General features: G+C 39.8%; 1 protein-coding gene across 3 annotated transcripts in view; it reads left to right on the top strand.

Annotated features, from left to right (window-relative positions):
* Positions 1–14,844, top strand: part of Kiaa0586 (KIAA0586 ortholog) — a 101,141-nt gene that overhangs the window by 75,143 nt on the left and 11,154 nt on the right. For 2 of the 3 annotated variants that reach the window (XM_076922053.1, XM_076922052.1), the window contains 2 exons: positions 487–641; positions 3,471–3,579. The exons of the other annotated variant lie outside the window; for it this stretch is intronic. In XM_076922053.1, coding sequence (XP_076778168.1) covers positions 487–641; positions 3,471–3,579 — 264 coding nt within the window. The remainder of the gene's footprint in view (positions 1–486; positions 642–3,470; positions 3,580–14,844) is intronic. 3 annotated transcript variants of the gene reach the window in all.

The raw sequence follows: 14,844 nt of genomic DNA, 5'->3' as shown, positions 1-14,844 counted from the left end.
GAAGAGGTAATCTCGATGAGAGATTATCTGTCTTCGCTTGACCTATAGGTATGTCTGTGAAGACTGGATTAGTGTGAAGGCCCACCCACTGTGGTGACATCAGTCTCTGGACAGAGCATCCTGGATTGTGTAAGAGCAGAGAAAGCGAGCTGAGCAGTAGCTCATTCCACTCTGCTCTTGATGCCATGTGTGATTTCATTTCAAGTTTGCTACGGTGTGAGCCTGGCACTGTGAACTAAACAGACCCTTTCTCCCTCAAGTTGCTTTTTCAGGGTATCTTATCACAGCAACAGGAAATGAAAATAAGACACCCTATGTTCTCTCCTTTGTCATCTCTTCTCCTATTAGTCCCCACTCTGTAGCAAGGTTATGTTTTAAATAGAAAGTATTATATTGAATCTGACTTTTAGTGATGTACTGTTTCTAAGTAACTGCTTAGTAAAGTAACTCTGACAATTTAACTTTTTGTTTACCTGTTTGACATAGGTAATATTTGTGAAGATTTATGTGTCAGTCACGGTCCAATGAGCTTAAGGGAGCTGGAGTTGCAGTCTGATTCTAACCTTATTCTTCCCACAACACATGCAACAACAAAGGGCAGTGATGGTAATTTACCAGAAGCAGCTGAAGACTTTTCTCAGGTACCAAACAAGAACATTTGCATTTTACTTAAAATAAGAATTGTAAACTCTGTGAGTTCAAGGAGAGCCAGGGCTACACAGGGAGACCATGTCTCAAAACAAACAAAACTAAAACCAGACATGATTTCAACCCCTAAAACATTTTAGGGGGATGAGAGAAGCAGAGACAGAGTCTTACTACGTAGTTTTAGGTGCTCTCAAGGTCTCAATGTAAACCAGGATGGTTGAAAACTCAGAGAAATCCTCCTGCCTCTGTGTGCTGGGATTAAAAGATTAAGGTTGTGCCTCAACACACTCAGCATCTTCTAGAACGTTTTAAAGGAGGAAAGAGAGAACCAACTCCATAAGTTGTCCTTTGACCTACACATGAATGCTTGCTAGCACAGTTCCCTGCCCACACAAAACAGATGAAATTAAAAAAATAACCACTGTGTATAAAATGTCTGACACCTCGTCGCTTATAACTCTGCTATAAAAGCCAGCTCAGTGATTTGTGCTGATTAAGTATTTCATGTTTATAGCTTTAAAATATATACAATATGTTTCACAAAAGCATAACAATCTTATACTGATGAAACCAATAGCCCATGAAACCTTGTATATTAAAATAAAACTAGGATGCTTGTTCTCGAAGATCTTAATCTAAATAAATGCTCATATGGTAATAAATACAGTTTTATATTCATGGTTAGAAATTTATTCCTCATTGTAAATTAATTTATTCAATCAGTATTCTTTGCATAGTATTTTACAACATTCCATGATATCAAGGAAGAATATTAAAAATACAAGATAAAAATTGCGTATGCAATACAATATTATGTAGGGTTTGTTACTGCTAATCTGTGTTCAAACAAAAATCAGGAAAAACTAATAAATATGCAAATAGTGTCTGCATTAAAGAAAAGATTTAGCGACTAACAGGCAAGAACTTCCTGGATGCAGTAGCAGAAGTCCTGTTGATGACAACGAGAATTAAATGGTTTTTATCAAATAAGAACTTGTGCTCCCCAGACACAAGACTAAGAGAATGAAAGGTAGCAGAGTGGGAGAAAAGCTTAGAGCATAGAGAGAATCAGAGTTACACGTGACTACAGCTCAACTCAGAATGCACAGGGGAAAGATCCGCGGAAGGTCAGTCAGCATGCAGTGGTGTGAAACACTGGGAACGCAAAGCAAAGCACAGCCAGCGGCCTCTACACTCACTAGAAAGCAGAGGCTCTCGTGCATCTGCTGGCTGGGAGTGCAGAGTGGTACAGACCTGCAGCCGACACGTGACGTATGCGTGTTACTTCCTAAGAAAATATAGAGCAGATGAATGTTCATAGGATCTCTGTATTGTATTAGCCCCAACTTGTAAACAACACAATGTTCAACCAATGCTGACTGAACAAAGTATATTATGTTATACACTTTAGAATACCACTATTCCCAGGACACTATGAGTATAGGAACTCTTGAGATATACAATAATTTTATTATTTATTTATTTACTTGCTTTTTATTGATTCTTTGTGAGAGTCACACCCAGTCCCACTTCTCTCCCCGTCCCCCATCACCTTTGGCTCTTCCAACCTCCCACCTCCAAAATAATAAAAAATACAAACAGACAAAGACAAATCATAGAAAACCTTTCATCATTGTATATCACAGCATGTAGTATGTCACAGCGTGTCCCACAGTATATCCCTCTGTCCACACATTTTCACTTGTAAATCTTCATTGCAGTGAGTCATTGGTCTGGCTCAAGATCTCTGGCTTCTGTGACACCAACAATATTGGATCCTCATCGGTCTCCTCCCCGTTATCCTGTTGTTGCTCTGTGTTGCCCTGCAGCTTTGGGCCCTTCATATATTTCTGTTCACAGATGATACAGATTTTGGGCGTAGGCCAACTCACAGCTCTGGATCTGGGCCTGTATAGTAGCTGAGCTGGTCAGCCTGCTGGCTCTTCCTCATCCACACCACCAAGGCAGGCAAACTCTCCCACACTGCTCCAACTAAGCTATTCAATGGTGCCATCAGCAGGAGACAGGGTCATCTCTCATGCTCTCAAGCCCTGGGGCCAGCTCAGCTGCACCTATACCTCCAGAGACAGCTCTGCTGTGCTGCCTAGTCAATGCACAGGTTCCACTCTCCCAAGTGCTGAAGCTTGTGAGGGGCTGGGCCAGCTCTTCCGTTCTCACTCTCAGAGCTGGCTCACCTGTGCCTTCCCTATTAGGACCAGCTCCACTGTGTTGCTGAGATGCAAGACCTGCTCTCCCAAGTGCTATACCTAGTTAGAGGACAGGGATAGCTCTCTGCCTCTCGTGACCCCAGGGCCAATTTTCCCAACTGCCAAAAATGGGGGGGGGTGGCTTTAACCCCCCAAACTATGTTAAGTAAAAGGTAGTACCTTCTCTCTGCAAAAAAATATACATTGATTCCATTTAATAAAATTCTAGCCCAATACAGTCATGATCACTTGTGATCAGTGCTCATGAAGCTGAGTCAAAGGACCACATGTTTGAGACTTGTAAAAATAAAACCAAAGAAAACAGAAGAGAAGCTAGAAAACTCAGCCTAGGCTGTAACAAAGCATTTCAGTTGTAGGCTTTGAATAGTGGGAAAGATGGTGTGGGTGCCTTTGTTGGCCTGACTGTCACCTGCATCTGTCACAGGAGGGATGAACTTCTTCACACTCTCACACCATGAACTGTGTGTGCCTTAAGTCCAATCATGAAATAGCTACTTAAAAGCAAATCAAATTCTCAAATGTTTATATAATAGAACCAATTTGACTTTTAATTTAAAAAAATAATATTATGGCTTCATTTCTTAAATTCTTTAGTACCAACAAAAGCAAGATACAGACATTAAACAAGTTGAACACAAGCCAATACAAAGACATCTAACCTGTGTAAGAAATAAATCTGACAGTTCACTTTCACAACATCAAGGTAAGCTATTTTTGTATCAGATGGTGATATTTAAATAATCATGTTCATTAAATATTTGATTATATGTATTAGATCAAACTTGATATCCTGATAATGAACAAATATATAACAAAAATATTTTATGTGAATCTCATTCTTGTCTCCAGGAGTTATTTTTCTCTCATTTAGTATATTTAGATGAAGAATCTTATATTTGACTATAAGATTTGTTTTGTTTTTTATTTAATTAATAAACACTATTTCTAATGGAGTTTTAAAACCCTTAGCCACTGTTTTTCCCTTTAAGGTTACTCCCATTAATATGCTGTGTTAAGATCATCAGTGTTGTGAGCCATCAGGAAAAGGCAAATTAAAACGATTTCACTTCAGTCAGAGTAGTTATCAGGATGAGTGAGCAACCAACAAGCTCTGGCAAAGATGTGAGGAAAGAGCAGCCCTTGTCTACTACTGAAAGTGTAAACTGGTACAAACCAGTATGGAGGTTTCTTACAAAACAAAAATAGAGCTTCCTGTATGCCTAAGCCATACCAGTCTTGGCCTTATACTCAGACGACCCTAAGCCAGCACTTGATGGAGATTGTTATACATCCTTGTTTCTTGCTCAGTGTTCACTGTAGTTGGGGAATGGAGTCAGCCTATCTGTCCATTAACAGATGAATGATTTAAAAGATGGTACTTAAACACTCTGGAGTCCTGTCAAGCTGTAAAGAAAACTGTAGAGGCTGGGGAAGGTGGCCCAGTGGGTGATGCGCTCGCCGCACAAGTGAGAGTTTTGACCCCACTCCACATCACAGCCAGATGGGTCAGTGAATACTGGTAGCTCCAGCACTGAGTGGCAGAGACAGGAGTATCCTGGAGATTCATTAGTGTCAGCCTAGACAAACCAGTCTCAGAAAATAAGGCGGAGAAGGGATTAAAGAAGACACTCTGACATTGTCTTTGTCTGGCCTTCTACACAAGCACACACCAGCACACTTATTCCCCATCCCACATACACTAAGAAGAAAAATGAAATTAGTACATTTTCATGAAAGTGGACAGAAGTGGAGCTTATATTAAGTGAAGGAACCAAGACTCAGACATATATTACATATTTTCACTCTTATGCAGGTTCTAGATTATGATTTGTGTTAATGTATATGTCTCAATAACTTTCTGTTGCTGTGAAGAGACACCATGACCAAGACAACTTAGAGAAGAAAGCATTTTACTGGAGGTTTGCTTATAGTTTCAGAGACTTAGTCCATTATCATTATGGCAGGAAGCATGACAGCAGGAAGGCAGACGTGCTGCTGGGGAAGTAACTGGGAGCTACCTCCTGGTCCACAGACAGAGAGTGAGACACTGGGCCTGATGGGCTTTAGAAACCACCAAGCCCACCCCAGTGACAGACCTCCTCCAACAAGGCCACACTTTAAGTAAAGCTACACCTTCTAATTCTTCCCAAATAGCTGTAGTAATTGAGGATCAAAGATTTCAAACATATGAGTCTATTCATAGGCCATTCTCATTCAGATCACTACAGTGTGTGTGTGTGTGTGTGTGTGTGTGTGTTTTATGTATATTCTTGTAATGTTATGAATGTTTTACGTAAATGTATGTTTACATCAGATTTATCAGGGTTGTGCCTGCTAGCCCTTGAGGCCAGAAGAGGGTGTTGATCCCTGGAACTGAAGTTCCAAACCACTGTGAGTCTCAGTGTTGGTGCTAGGTAGGAATCAGGACCAGGCTCTCTAGAAGAACAGCAAGGGCTCCTAATTGCTGAGTTTTTTCCCATTCAGTATCTTTTTTAACCTAACACATTGAGGTTACGTTTTAGAATCTAAAAAAAATTGGCCTGTTTTAGAGGATCATAAAATCAGTGCTAGCCTGTGTTAAATAAAGAAATTTAGGGTAGTTTAAGTCATATAGCAAGACCCTATCTCAAAACACAACAAGGAAAATGTTGCCTATAAAACTCTTCTAACAATGATTTTAAGATTAATCATGACAAGATATAGCTATGAGCAAATAAACATTCCTAAGATTGTAAGACTGGCTCAAAGCTCTACTGAGTGTTGTAAACCATTCATGGTCAATATAATTCAGTAACTTTAGGGTTTTTTAAATAAATGTCTTAAAATTAATTAATTGTATTTTCTTGAGAGATCTTACCTATAATCCACAATCATTTCCCTCTACACTTAGGGAAATATCTTTGGTAAGATTTTGAGCCTGCATCTCTGGCAATGCGACCTTGTTTTTAGCTACTATGCATGTGTGACCAGAGGATAGCAGTAGTGATATAGTTGTTGACTTTTAGCTGTCAGTGATTGCCAGCTTACGTTTAATAAGACAGTAAAGATCATTATGAAAAAACAAGAGAAACCATGCTACTAGCTATTAACTAAGAGGAAATTTTTGTTTCGTTTTGAGATGATTTACTGTGTATAGTTGACTGGAATGGAGGTCTCTATGTAGACCAGGCTAGCCTTGAACTCACAGAAATACACCTACCTCCACTTCTCAGAGTAGGGATTAAAGGCTTGTGCGGTTATGCCCAGCCCAGGAGGAAGTTTCACTTAGAAAATTACCTAAGGTTAGCTTAGTGTTATTGCATCTAATGTTACATCTAGTAAGAAAATATAACTGGGTGTAGTGGCACCTGCCTTTAATCACAGCACTTGGAAGGCAGAGGCAGGTGGATCTCTGTGAGTTCAAAGCCAGACTGATCTACATAGGACATTCAGAGCTGCTGTAGTAAGACCCAGTCTTGAAGAAAAAAAAAAAATAGGCAAATAGGCCTGTTGTAGCAGGCCTTTGCATAGATATAAAGTTTCATTCTGCAATTAATGTGTGTCTCTGTACAGAGTACTCTTGAATGAAAGTCATTGCCTTGGCACACATAGGATATTTTCTCAGAAAATATGTGCACTTCGTTTATTTCCCTCCTCTCCTGAAATTCTGAAACATTTTCAAACATGTCAGAGAATAAGAGCAGAGCGCCAAAATAATCTGAGACCCTTGTGACCTTGGGTGACCCTGAAGGAATTCAGTCCTCTCTCTTGTACACAGAAATCTTAAGACAAGGGAATTTGCCCCATCACACGGGGATTAAAACCACATCTTTTCTGGCAAGTAAATGGTTGTAAGTTACGCAAATCCTAATAATGGCTGCTTTACAGTGGCGTCCTCATGTATTTTACTCTGAAATGCATAGTAGCTTACTGTGTGTGTATAAGGAAATGGAGCTAATTACTAGAAGTTACATTTCCTTCAGTGAGCTAAGTCTCACTGAAAGTTGATATAAGACAAGGTGGGACATAGGCTCTTCCATTGTATGGCTGAAGAATTGCCAGGATCTTGTTTTCTTTCCAGCTTTTAACATAAAAGAAAAATTCATTAGTGTGACAGGTGACATCTTTGGAGTATCATAAGAATAGGAGCTTTTCAAACAAGATATTGTGGCAAATGCCTGCAGTCTCGGCAGTTAGTAGACTGAGGCAAGAGGTTCGTCTGGTCTAGTGTCACGAAACACAATGAATAAGAAAACCAATACTAATGATAATGATGGCGTCCTTTCATTTGTGGCTGAATGTGCTGGGTGTGTTCTTTGTCCCCTGGACCAAGGCTACCACGCTTGAGTTAGTGTGCTAGTAACATGGCCAGCATACTTACATGAAAGCCACTTCTTCAAAAAGTGACTTTTCCATTTTATTTTTCCCGCTTATGCTCTGTCTTAGTGTTTTGTTGCTATGAAAAGACACTATGGCCGGGCGGTGGTGGCGCACACCTTTAATCCCAGCACTTGGGAGGCAGATACAGGCGGATTTCTGAGTTCGAGGCCAGCCTGGTCTACAGAGTGAGCTCCAGGACAGCCAGGGCTACACAGAGAAACCCAGTCTCGAAAAACCAAAGAAAAAAAGAAAAGAAAAGACACTATGACCAAGTCAACTCTAATTTTAAAAAAGCATTTAATTAGGGGCTTGCTTACAGGTTCAGATGGTTAGTCCATTGTCATGGCAAAGAGCATGCAGCCATGAAGGCATGGTGCTGGAGAAGCAAGAAAGAGCTACATCCTGATCCACCGGCAGCACGGAGTGGGGAGGCTGGGCCTAGTGTGAGCTTTTGACACCTCCAAGCCAGTCCCCAATGATACACTTCCTCCAACAAGGCCACACAGGAGCCTGCGGCAGGCATTTTTATTCAAACCACCACACACTGTAAGTTTACCTTGACCAATTTTATTTTTCTGTTCAGGTTAAGTAATATAAAATGAGAAACCAGTTTCAAATCCACTTATTTATGATGAACCAGGGAACAATTAAGTTGTACAAAACGAAGTAAGTGTGATATAGTCATCACTTTAAAAAAATGTTTTCTTTGGATTTCTCAAAATATTTTAAGATTATAAGCAAGATTTAATGAGTAGAAGAGCTAATCTACCATGCTACAATCAGTGGTGGGGATTTAAGCTGTACATTTTAAGATTAAATGCTAGGGCAGACTGGGTTGTCAGAGTTACTTGAGAAACACAATTCTTTGTTTTCTTATTTGTAGACTATGCTGTGTGTGTGTGTGTGTGTGTGTGTGTGTGTGTGTGTATTCTAAAGCTAATTTGTCAGGATCCACTTATATTTTTTGTGGCAGTATACTTAAAGAACCCTACACTTCTTTGGCTTTATCCTTCAAGTTTGTGTTCTGGCCACCTTACACTGTTCTAGCACAGATTGTGATTCTAACTCAGTGTAGGAGAATTAGCAAACACAAAACTTTCCATCTATTTAAAAGATGTTTCTGTGCAAGCAAAATAACTTTTGTTTAATAAAATTACTAATTTTGCCTTTGTAATTGAAATACAGCTACAGTACAATTCTGACCAGAATTACCATTATTTTAGTAACTTTAAAATGATATCTGAACTTTTTCCAATCTTAAGGTATGGTGGCCATTTCAAACCACATGTGTGTGGTGGGAAGTATAGCTCAGTGTTAGGCCAACAGCCTGGTGCATAGGCCAAGTCCATTCCCAGTACCACAAGCAAAGCACAGGACAGACCTGTAGGTCTCAGACAGGGAGATGATAGGGCACAGACTAAAACGCACCAAAAAGCCGTATATTCAAACTGATAACAAGCAGTGTCTGTGTATCATGTATCTTCTACAAATCTGTGCTTTCGTAATCCAGATTCTCAAAGTCCACATTCCCCAAACAGAACTATGATCAGGTATATCACAGCGGTCTCCCACTCCTAGTACCAACTTTTGTCTTACTTGGTGTTTATTACTGTGAAGAGACACCATGACCATAGCAGGTCTTATAAAGGAAAGCATTTAATTGCAGTTGGCTTACAGGTTCAGAGGTTTAATTTATTGTCATGGTGAGAAGCATGGCAACATGCAGGCAGACATGGTGCTGGAGAAGTGGCAGCGAGTTCTACATCTGGATAGTCAGGCAGCAGGAAAAAAGAGAGAGAGACACTAAGCTTGGCTTGAGTATTTGAAACCTCAAAGCCCACCCCCAGTGACACACTTCCTCTAACAAGGTCACATCTACCCCAACAAGGCCATACCTAACAGTGCCACTCCCCCCAAACTAAGCATTCAAGTCTGTGCACCTATGAAGACCATTCCTACTCATATGCCACATCATCTTGAGTTTCAGTTGATGTAAGGATATTGGCATACAGGCAGAGGCATAATCCTTATGAAGAAAAGACACTTCTCTGGAGCATTATAGGTTTTAAAAACAGATTTTTTTTAGAGAGAGAGAGAGAGAGAGAGAGAGAGAGAGAGAGAGATGATTTCTCTGTGTACCCCTAGGCTGTCATAGAACTCAGTGTATAGACCAGGCTGGCCTTGAACTCACAGAGATCTACCTGCCTCTGCCTTCTGAATGCTGAATTAAAGGTGTGCACCACCACTGCCCAGCATCAGATGATTATTTTAACTTTAGCTTCTGTACAAAAAATTTGTGCCTTTGATTTAAAAGGGGGGGGGGGATATAGATCATCTAGGAATGAAATGTGCACAATTAAGTTAGTTCTTTAAGAATGAACTAAACAGAGGGCCAGAGAGACAGCTCAGCCAACCATCACTAAGCCTGACTACCCGAGTTAATCCTCACAACTTACATGGTGGAACTAGAGAACCAACTCCCCAAATTTGTCCTTTGTCCTCAACATGTGTGTGTTGTCTTCAGGCACTCAAGAAAATAAGTATATAATGAAAAAGATTTAAGCAAGGGATGGAGACTGTGTATAATATATTGTTACCTGGGAGAGAAGTATGCACAGCTGCACCCTTTTAAAGTAGGCAGAACTACAGTAGGAAGTAAGCCATGCAGGTCAAAGTCAGATGGCAGTTTCCAGGAATCAGTTCTCTCCTTCTACCATGTGGGTCCCGGGACTAAACTTGGGTGGGCAGGCTTGGAAGCAAGAGCCTTTACCTGTTGAGTCATCTTGCAAGCCCTCCAAAATCACTGAAGTAACTTTGTGTAGATTGACAGTGTCTTTATGTTTTATTATTAGTGAAGTAAACAGTCCTGGGAACAGGAGAACCTTGGGTTGGCGTTGTCTCTACCGGTAGCATCTACTCTTCCAGTGCATGAGGTCACTTACTCAGCACAACCTCCTCCAACAGAATTAACCACAATTACAAGTTAACATGTTACCTGTGCTGCTCCATGCATAATTACTTATTAAATGCTTTAGTAACTTAAGTTTTATATAAATAAAATAAAAAGTAAACAGACCATTTCAGCCAGCATAGCAGTAAATTTTTCTCCACCTGATCACATACTGGAAACCAAGGGTCTTGATTATCTCAACTCGGCATCAGAACAAAGGAGTGATAGCTGTTATGTGTGTTATGCTTGCAGAGTTAACCACTCCTGTGTTGCTGGTTGTTGTCTAAAGATGGTGCTTCTAAACCAGAACAGACATGGACTTTTATAATTAATTAAGACCCAGATTCTAGGCTTCTCTTTGACACTACCTAAGGTGGAGATGGATGGGGAGTTGTGGAAACTTAACTGGTTCTCACAGTTCTGATTCAGAGGGGGGAGCACACTTTGGAGCAACACTGCTGAATGACTTTGTTTTGGTGACTTATGCTTCTGCTGTACATAGAGGCAGTGCAGCATAGAGAACATGCAGTCAGGAGTCAGGCTACTTAGGTTGAAACCATCCTCAGCTGGTGAGTGTGAACAGGTTACTTAACCTCTTTGTGCTATTCTGACCTGAGGAAAGATACAGCCTTCATTAGGTTGGTACAGTCATTAAAGAAAAACATGCCTAAGATGTGGCGTAACGGAAATAACGGAAACATAAGGGAATAAGTAGTAGCTATGGTTAGCCTGACTGTATGGAAGGAACTGCTCCCCCCCCCCACCCCCCACTTATAATGTAAACAGCTGCTCCTTTAACAGGTGGGAGTTGAACCTGTGCTGGTCCTGAGCTTTAATGATGTTGGTGAGAAAGGGCTGTGTTCTTGTGGGACTTTCGTCAGATACATTGATACCACAGCACACTTGTTCTTCATCAGGGAGTATAAAGTTAGGGTTAGGGTGTTTAAATTTATATGTGCTATGTGTACATACTTTTTTCTTCAACAGTTTTCCACCGACTTGTACACTGTCTAGTTCAATCTAGCAAAGCTTATTAGAAAGGGTGCCTTTCATGCTATAACCATATCTTTTAGCAGGTAATGTTTTTAATAAATTGTATTCTGTCATCAGTTCTCTTAGTTTGTGTGTGTTTTATACATGTGAGTGCGTGTGGTATGTGTCCATGTGGAAACTAGAAAATGACCTCAGGTGTCCTTATTGTAGCTAGGCTAGCTGGCCAGAGTGCTCTCAGGACCTGTCCGTCCCTAGGGTCATACCACGTCCAGTTTCTGAGTGGATGTGAGAACTCAGCTTGTGTGACAAGTGCTGAGCCATCTCCAGGTCCAGGACTCAACAAGCATGTTCAGGCTGGATGCGAGTACACAGGATGGTATGGAAGACATACATTTCTCAGAGGAAAAAAAACTAACTCAAAACTATAATGACAAAAGGTAAACACAGGAAACATCTTTTATAAGAAAAATAAAGAAAAGAAGTACTTTCTTAAAAGATGCTTGCATGGAACCATAATTACTCTTCAATTTAAGATGGAGGGCCATTTGCTCCATTAAATATGTAATAGCGCAGGAAAACTAATAATATGTACATATGTATACATATACATGCTATTTGGGGTTATGCTAGCAGAAGGGTTTTAGTGGCTGTTACCACCAAAATTTTCTTTAAATCCAGTTGTTGTTGGCTTCTCAGCCCAGAATCAACAGGTGGGGACGTGGACAGTATTTTTCTATTAATATAATCGCAATAATACCTTATCACCTAAGAACATATTTAGGTAGCAATATAATTCCATTGGGAGCCTTTCATGCTAATGAGAATTTAGGCAGTCCTGGAGCTACTATGATGACTATTTTCTAATTACTGTGTCATTTATCATCAACAGTGCCAGTTGCCTGAAATGGTTTAGCTTGTTTGTGTCCATAACACTTTACAGGAACAGCACACAAAATTAGTTTCCATGTATTTCTGTTGGTGTCACAAAATAACATATATTCTGCAAGTGAAGTACTTATTTTTGGCAAAAGAAAAGAAAAAAAAAAAAAAGGAAAGAAAAAGCCAACACTACACCAAGCTGCAATTGATGAATATAAGAATTTAGAAATCAAGACTTTGTTTAGTCTGAGGAAAAACAATTCTTTCAACTATATCCACATGACCTCTTGTTTGTATCAACTGAGGGCAAGCGACTGTTACTGTCTTGTGTGAATTCTCTAGGGCAGGGGACTTGCTTTGTTGAATGAGCCAATTGTTTCCCTTTGCGTTGCCCATCTCCATGAGTTCCATCTGGTTTGTATCAGACTGTTTTCACAGCCAGCAATGCTGCTTCTCTGTATCCTGACACTCCAGGGCTGGGCCAGCAAAGTCTGCTGCTGTACCAGGGCCTGGACAGCTGTGCCTCACAGCCTGGAGCTGTTATCAGAGTAGTGGTGACATAGAGCCTAGACTGATTCCCACTGCTGTCCCCTAGAGTGAGCAGAAGCCACCCTCCTTCCCCATGTCTGAAACTTACCACAGTGGAACATCTTCTGAGCTCCTGCTTTAGGGCATGGGATGTTGTCGTTCTTATTTTCTAGTGGCTTCCTGTGGTGTGTGTGTGTGTGTGTGTGTCTGTCTGTCTGTCTGTCAGTCTGTCTGTGTACACTCATTTTTCATTCCGTGACTTTTCTAAAAGTTACCAGGTCCACCCCTAGGGAGGAGAACTGGTCACTGTCAGATTTAATTTTCGTTCTCAAATTTAGTTAGGAGTGGCTAATGTGGCAGAAACCACTTTTAAGATGGCACAGATGATATCGTGGGTTTTTAGTGATAATCTCAAGCCATAATTTTGGAGAAATTCTCGTGTTTAGGAAGCATCCCCATCTCAGAAAAGAGATTTTGTATCTAGAAATTGTCTTAGTTTTCGCTCCGACTTGCTTTGTAAATGTTACTCACTTTCCATTCAGCCGTGTAGCTGCCAAATGTTACACGTAAGAACGTTACAACTGAGACTTTCCCTGCACTCTGTGACCTGGTGTAGGATTGTCAAATGAAATCATAGGAATGAGGGTTGTGTAAGAGTTGGTTATAGTCAAACGCAGTTACAATGCCATTCCCTAGGAAACTGTGAAGAGGATATACAGAATGTATTAGGATCCCAGAAATAGTTAAAGTTAGTTTTTATTTAAATTTTGTCTTTTTTTTCACTTACGGTTTGTTTTTAATTAATGTAGATAGCTAATTGTCAGTGCTGTAGATAGTAAAAACAAAAACTAATCTTTGTCTCTGAAGAGGTTTGTGCATAGCAAATTAGAGTTTAAAGGAATTCATGTTTGAATTCCACTTGGCAGTAACAAAATGTTACATCAATAAAAAACAGTTAAAAACTCAAATATTTTTATATTTTAATTAATTTAATTAAATTAATTAAAATATAAAATTAATTTATATTTTAATTGCTTTTAATTGCTGAAACTTAACCTAGTGTTTTTTTCTGATTTTAACTTTTTATGCGTGAATAACATATATGTATATAGAAAAGTACACGTGGCCTGTAAGGTTACTCCTGCTCAAAGAGCCAGCACCTGCAGAGCCCACATGCACAGGCAGTGTCTAGCTGGGGAGGTCAGCTTATGGCCCAGGCCTCTGTTCTCGTTCCATCCTACCCTCCACCTACAAGGACCTCCCACCTCCCACTGTTCTGACTTTTAGGACTTGTTTGACTGTGCACTTTATATAAATGAAACCATACATTTCATAGGCAAACTTATTGTGACTTTTTTAAAAAGGTTCTTTCCATTTTAAAACCATTATGGCATGCTTTTATAAAATGTTGTCTAGGGGATTTGTTTTAGTAGCTGTCTCACAGTCGCTTGAACCAACAGGAAGTTCACTGTAGATAAAGCTGTCTACTGAAACATGGTGTCTCAGCTCTCAACCAGATTGCAGTGGGATGCCCCTCTAGGCATTCTTGCCCCTAGAAGGCAGGCAGTCCATGCCATAACACTTCAGAGTAATGCAGCCACGTACTTAACTGCTTTTTAATGAGTTTTAATAATTAAAAATATATTAGTAAAGTAAATTTCAGTCTGTATTCAGAGTAGATGGGTCCATTATCAATTTCCTGAATTAACCAGCAACTTTTTGGCAGTTGGATAGATGCTTTTGTGCTACCAGATGCTCTCTAAAAGTACTATAATTTCAGAGAGTTGATGTACCTACTTAAATGCAGGGCCAACAACTTAATTTAGAAGATTGCTTGTTTAAAAACACTAACATGTTTTTAATGTATTTTTAAATACCGTAATGAATAATAGTCTAGTTTTTCTTCTCAGTGAAGTCAAATTTATGTTAAAATTGAATCTATCCTGAGTGTTTTTAGCTTTGTCTCCTTATTTGTTTTAAATTCTAAACATTCATTTCAAGATTCATGTTTTGTCTTATGGATGAAAAACTTTGTTTTGAGAGGCTTCATCCATATATTCCTGCTAGATACGTAAGGGTTGTGTAGATTGTTTGTTTTGCTTAATAATATTGTATGGTAGATTTTGCTTTTTAGATTTTTAAAAATTTTTTCATGTGGTTTTCTTGCCTATGTTATATGTGTACACATGTGCCTGCTTGATGCCCAGAAGACATTAGATCCCCTGAACTGGAGTTGTGGGCAGCTATAAACCACTATGT

Source organism: Arvicanthis niloticus, chromosome 23 (assembly GCF_011762505.2).
Source record: "Arvicanthis niloticus isolate mArvNil1 chromosome 23, mArvNil1.pat.X, whole genome shotgun sequence".
NCBI classification, from domain to species: domain Eukaryota; kingdom Metazoa; phylum Chordata; class Mammalia; order Rodentia; family Muridae; genus Arvicanthis; species Arvicanthis niloticus.
Note: the sequence above shows the minus strand (reverse complement) of the source record. Positions and strands in the feature narration are given on the sequence as shown.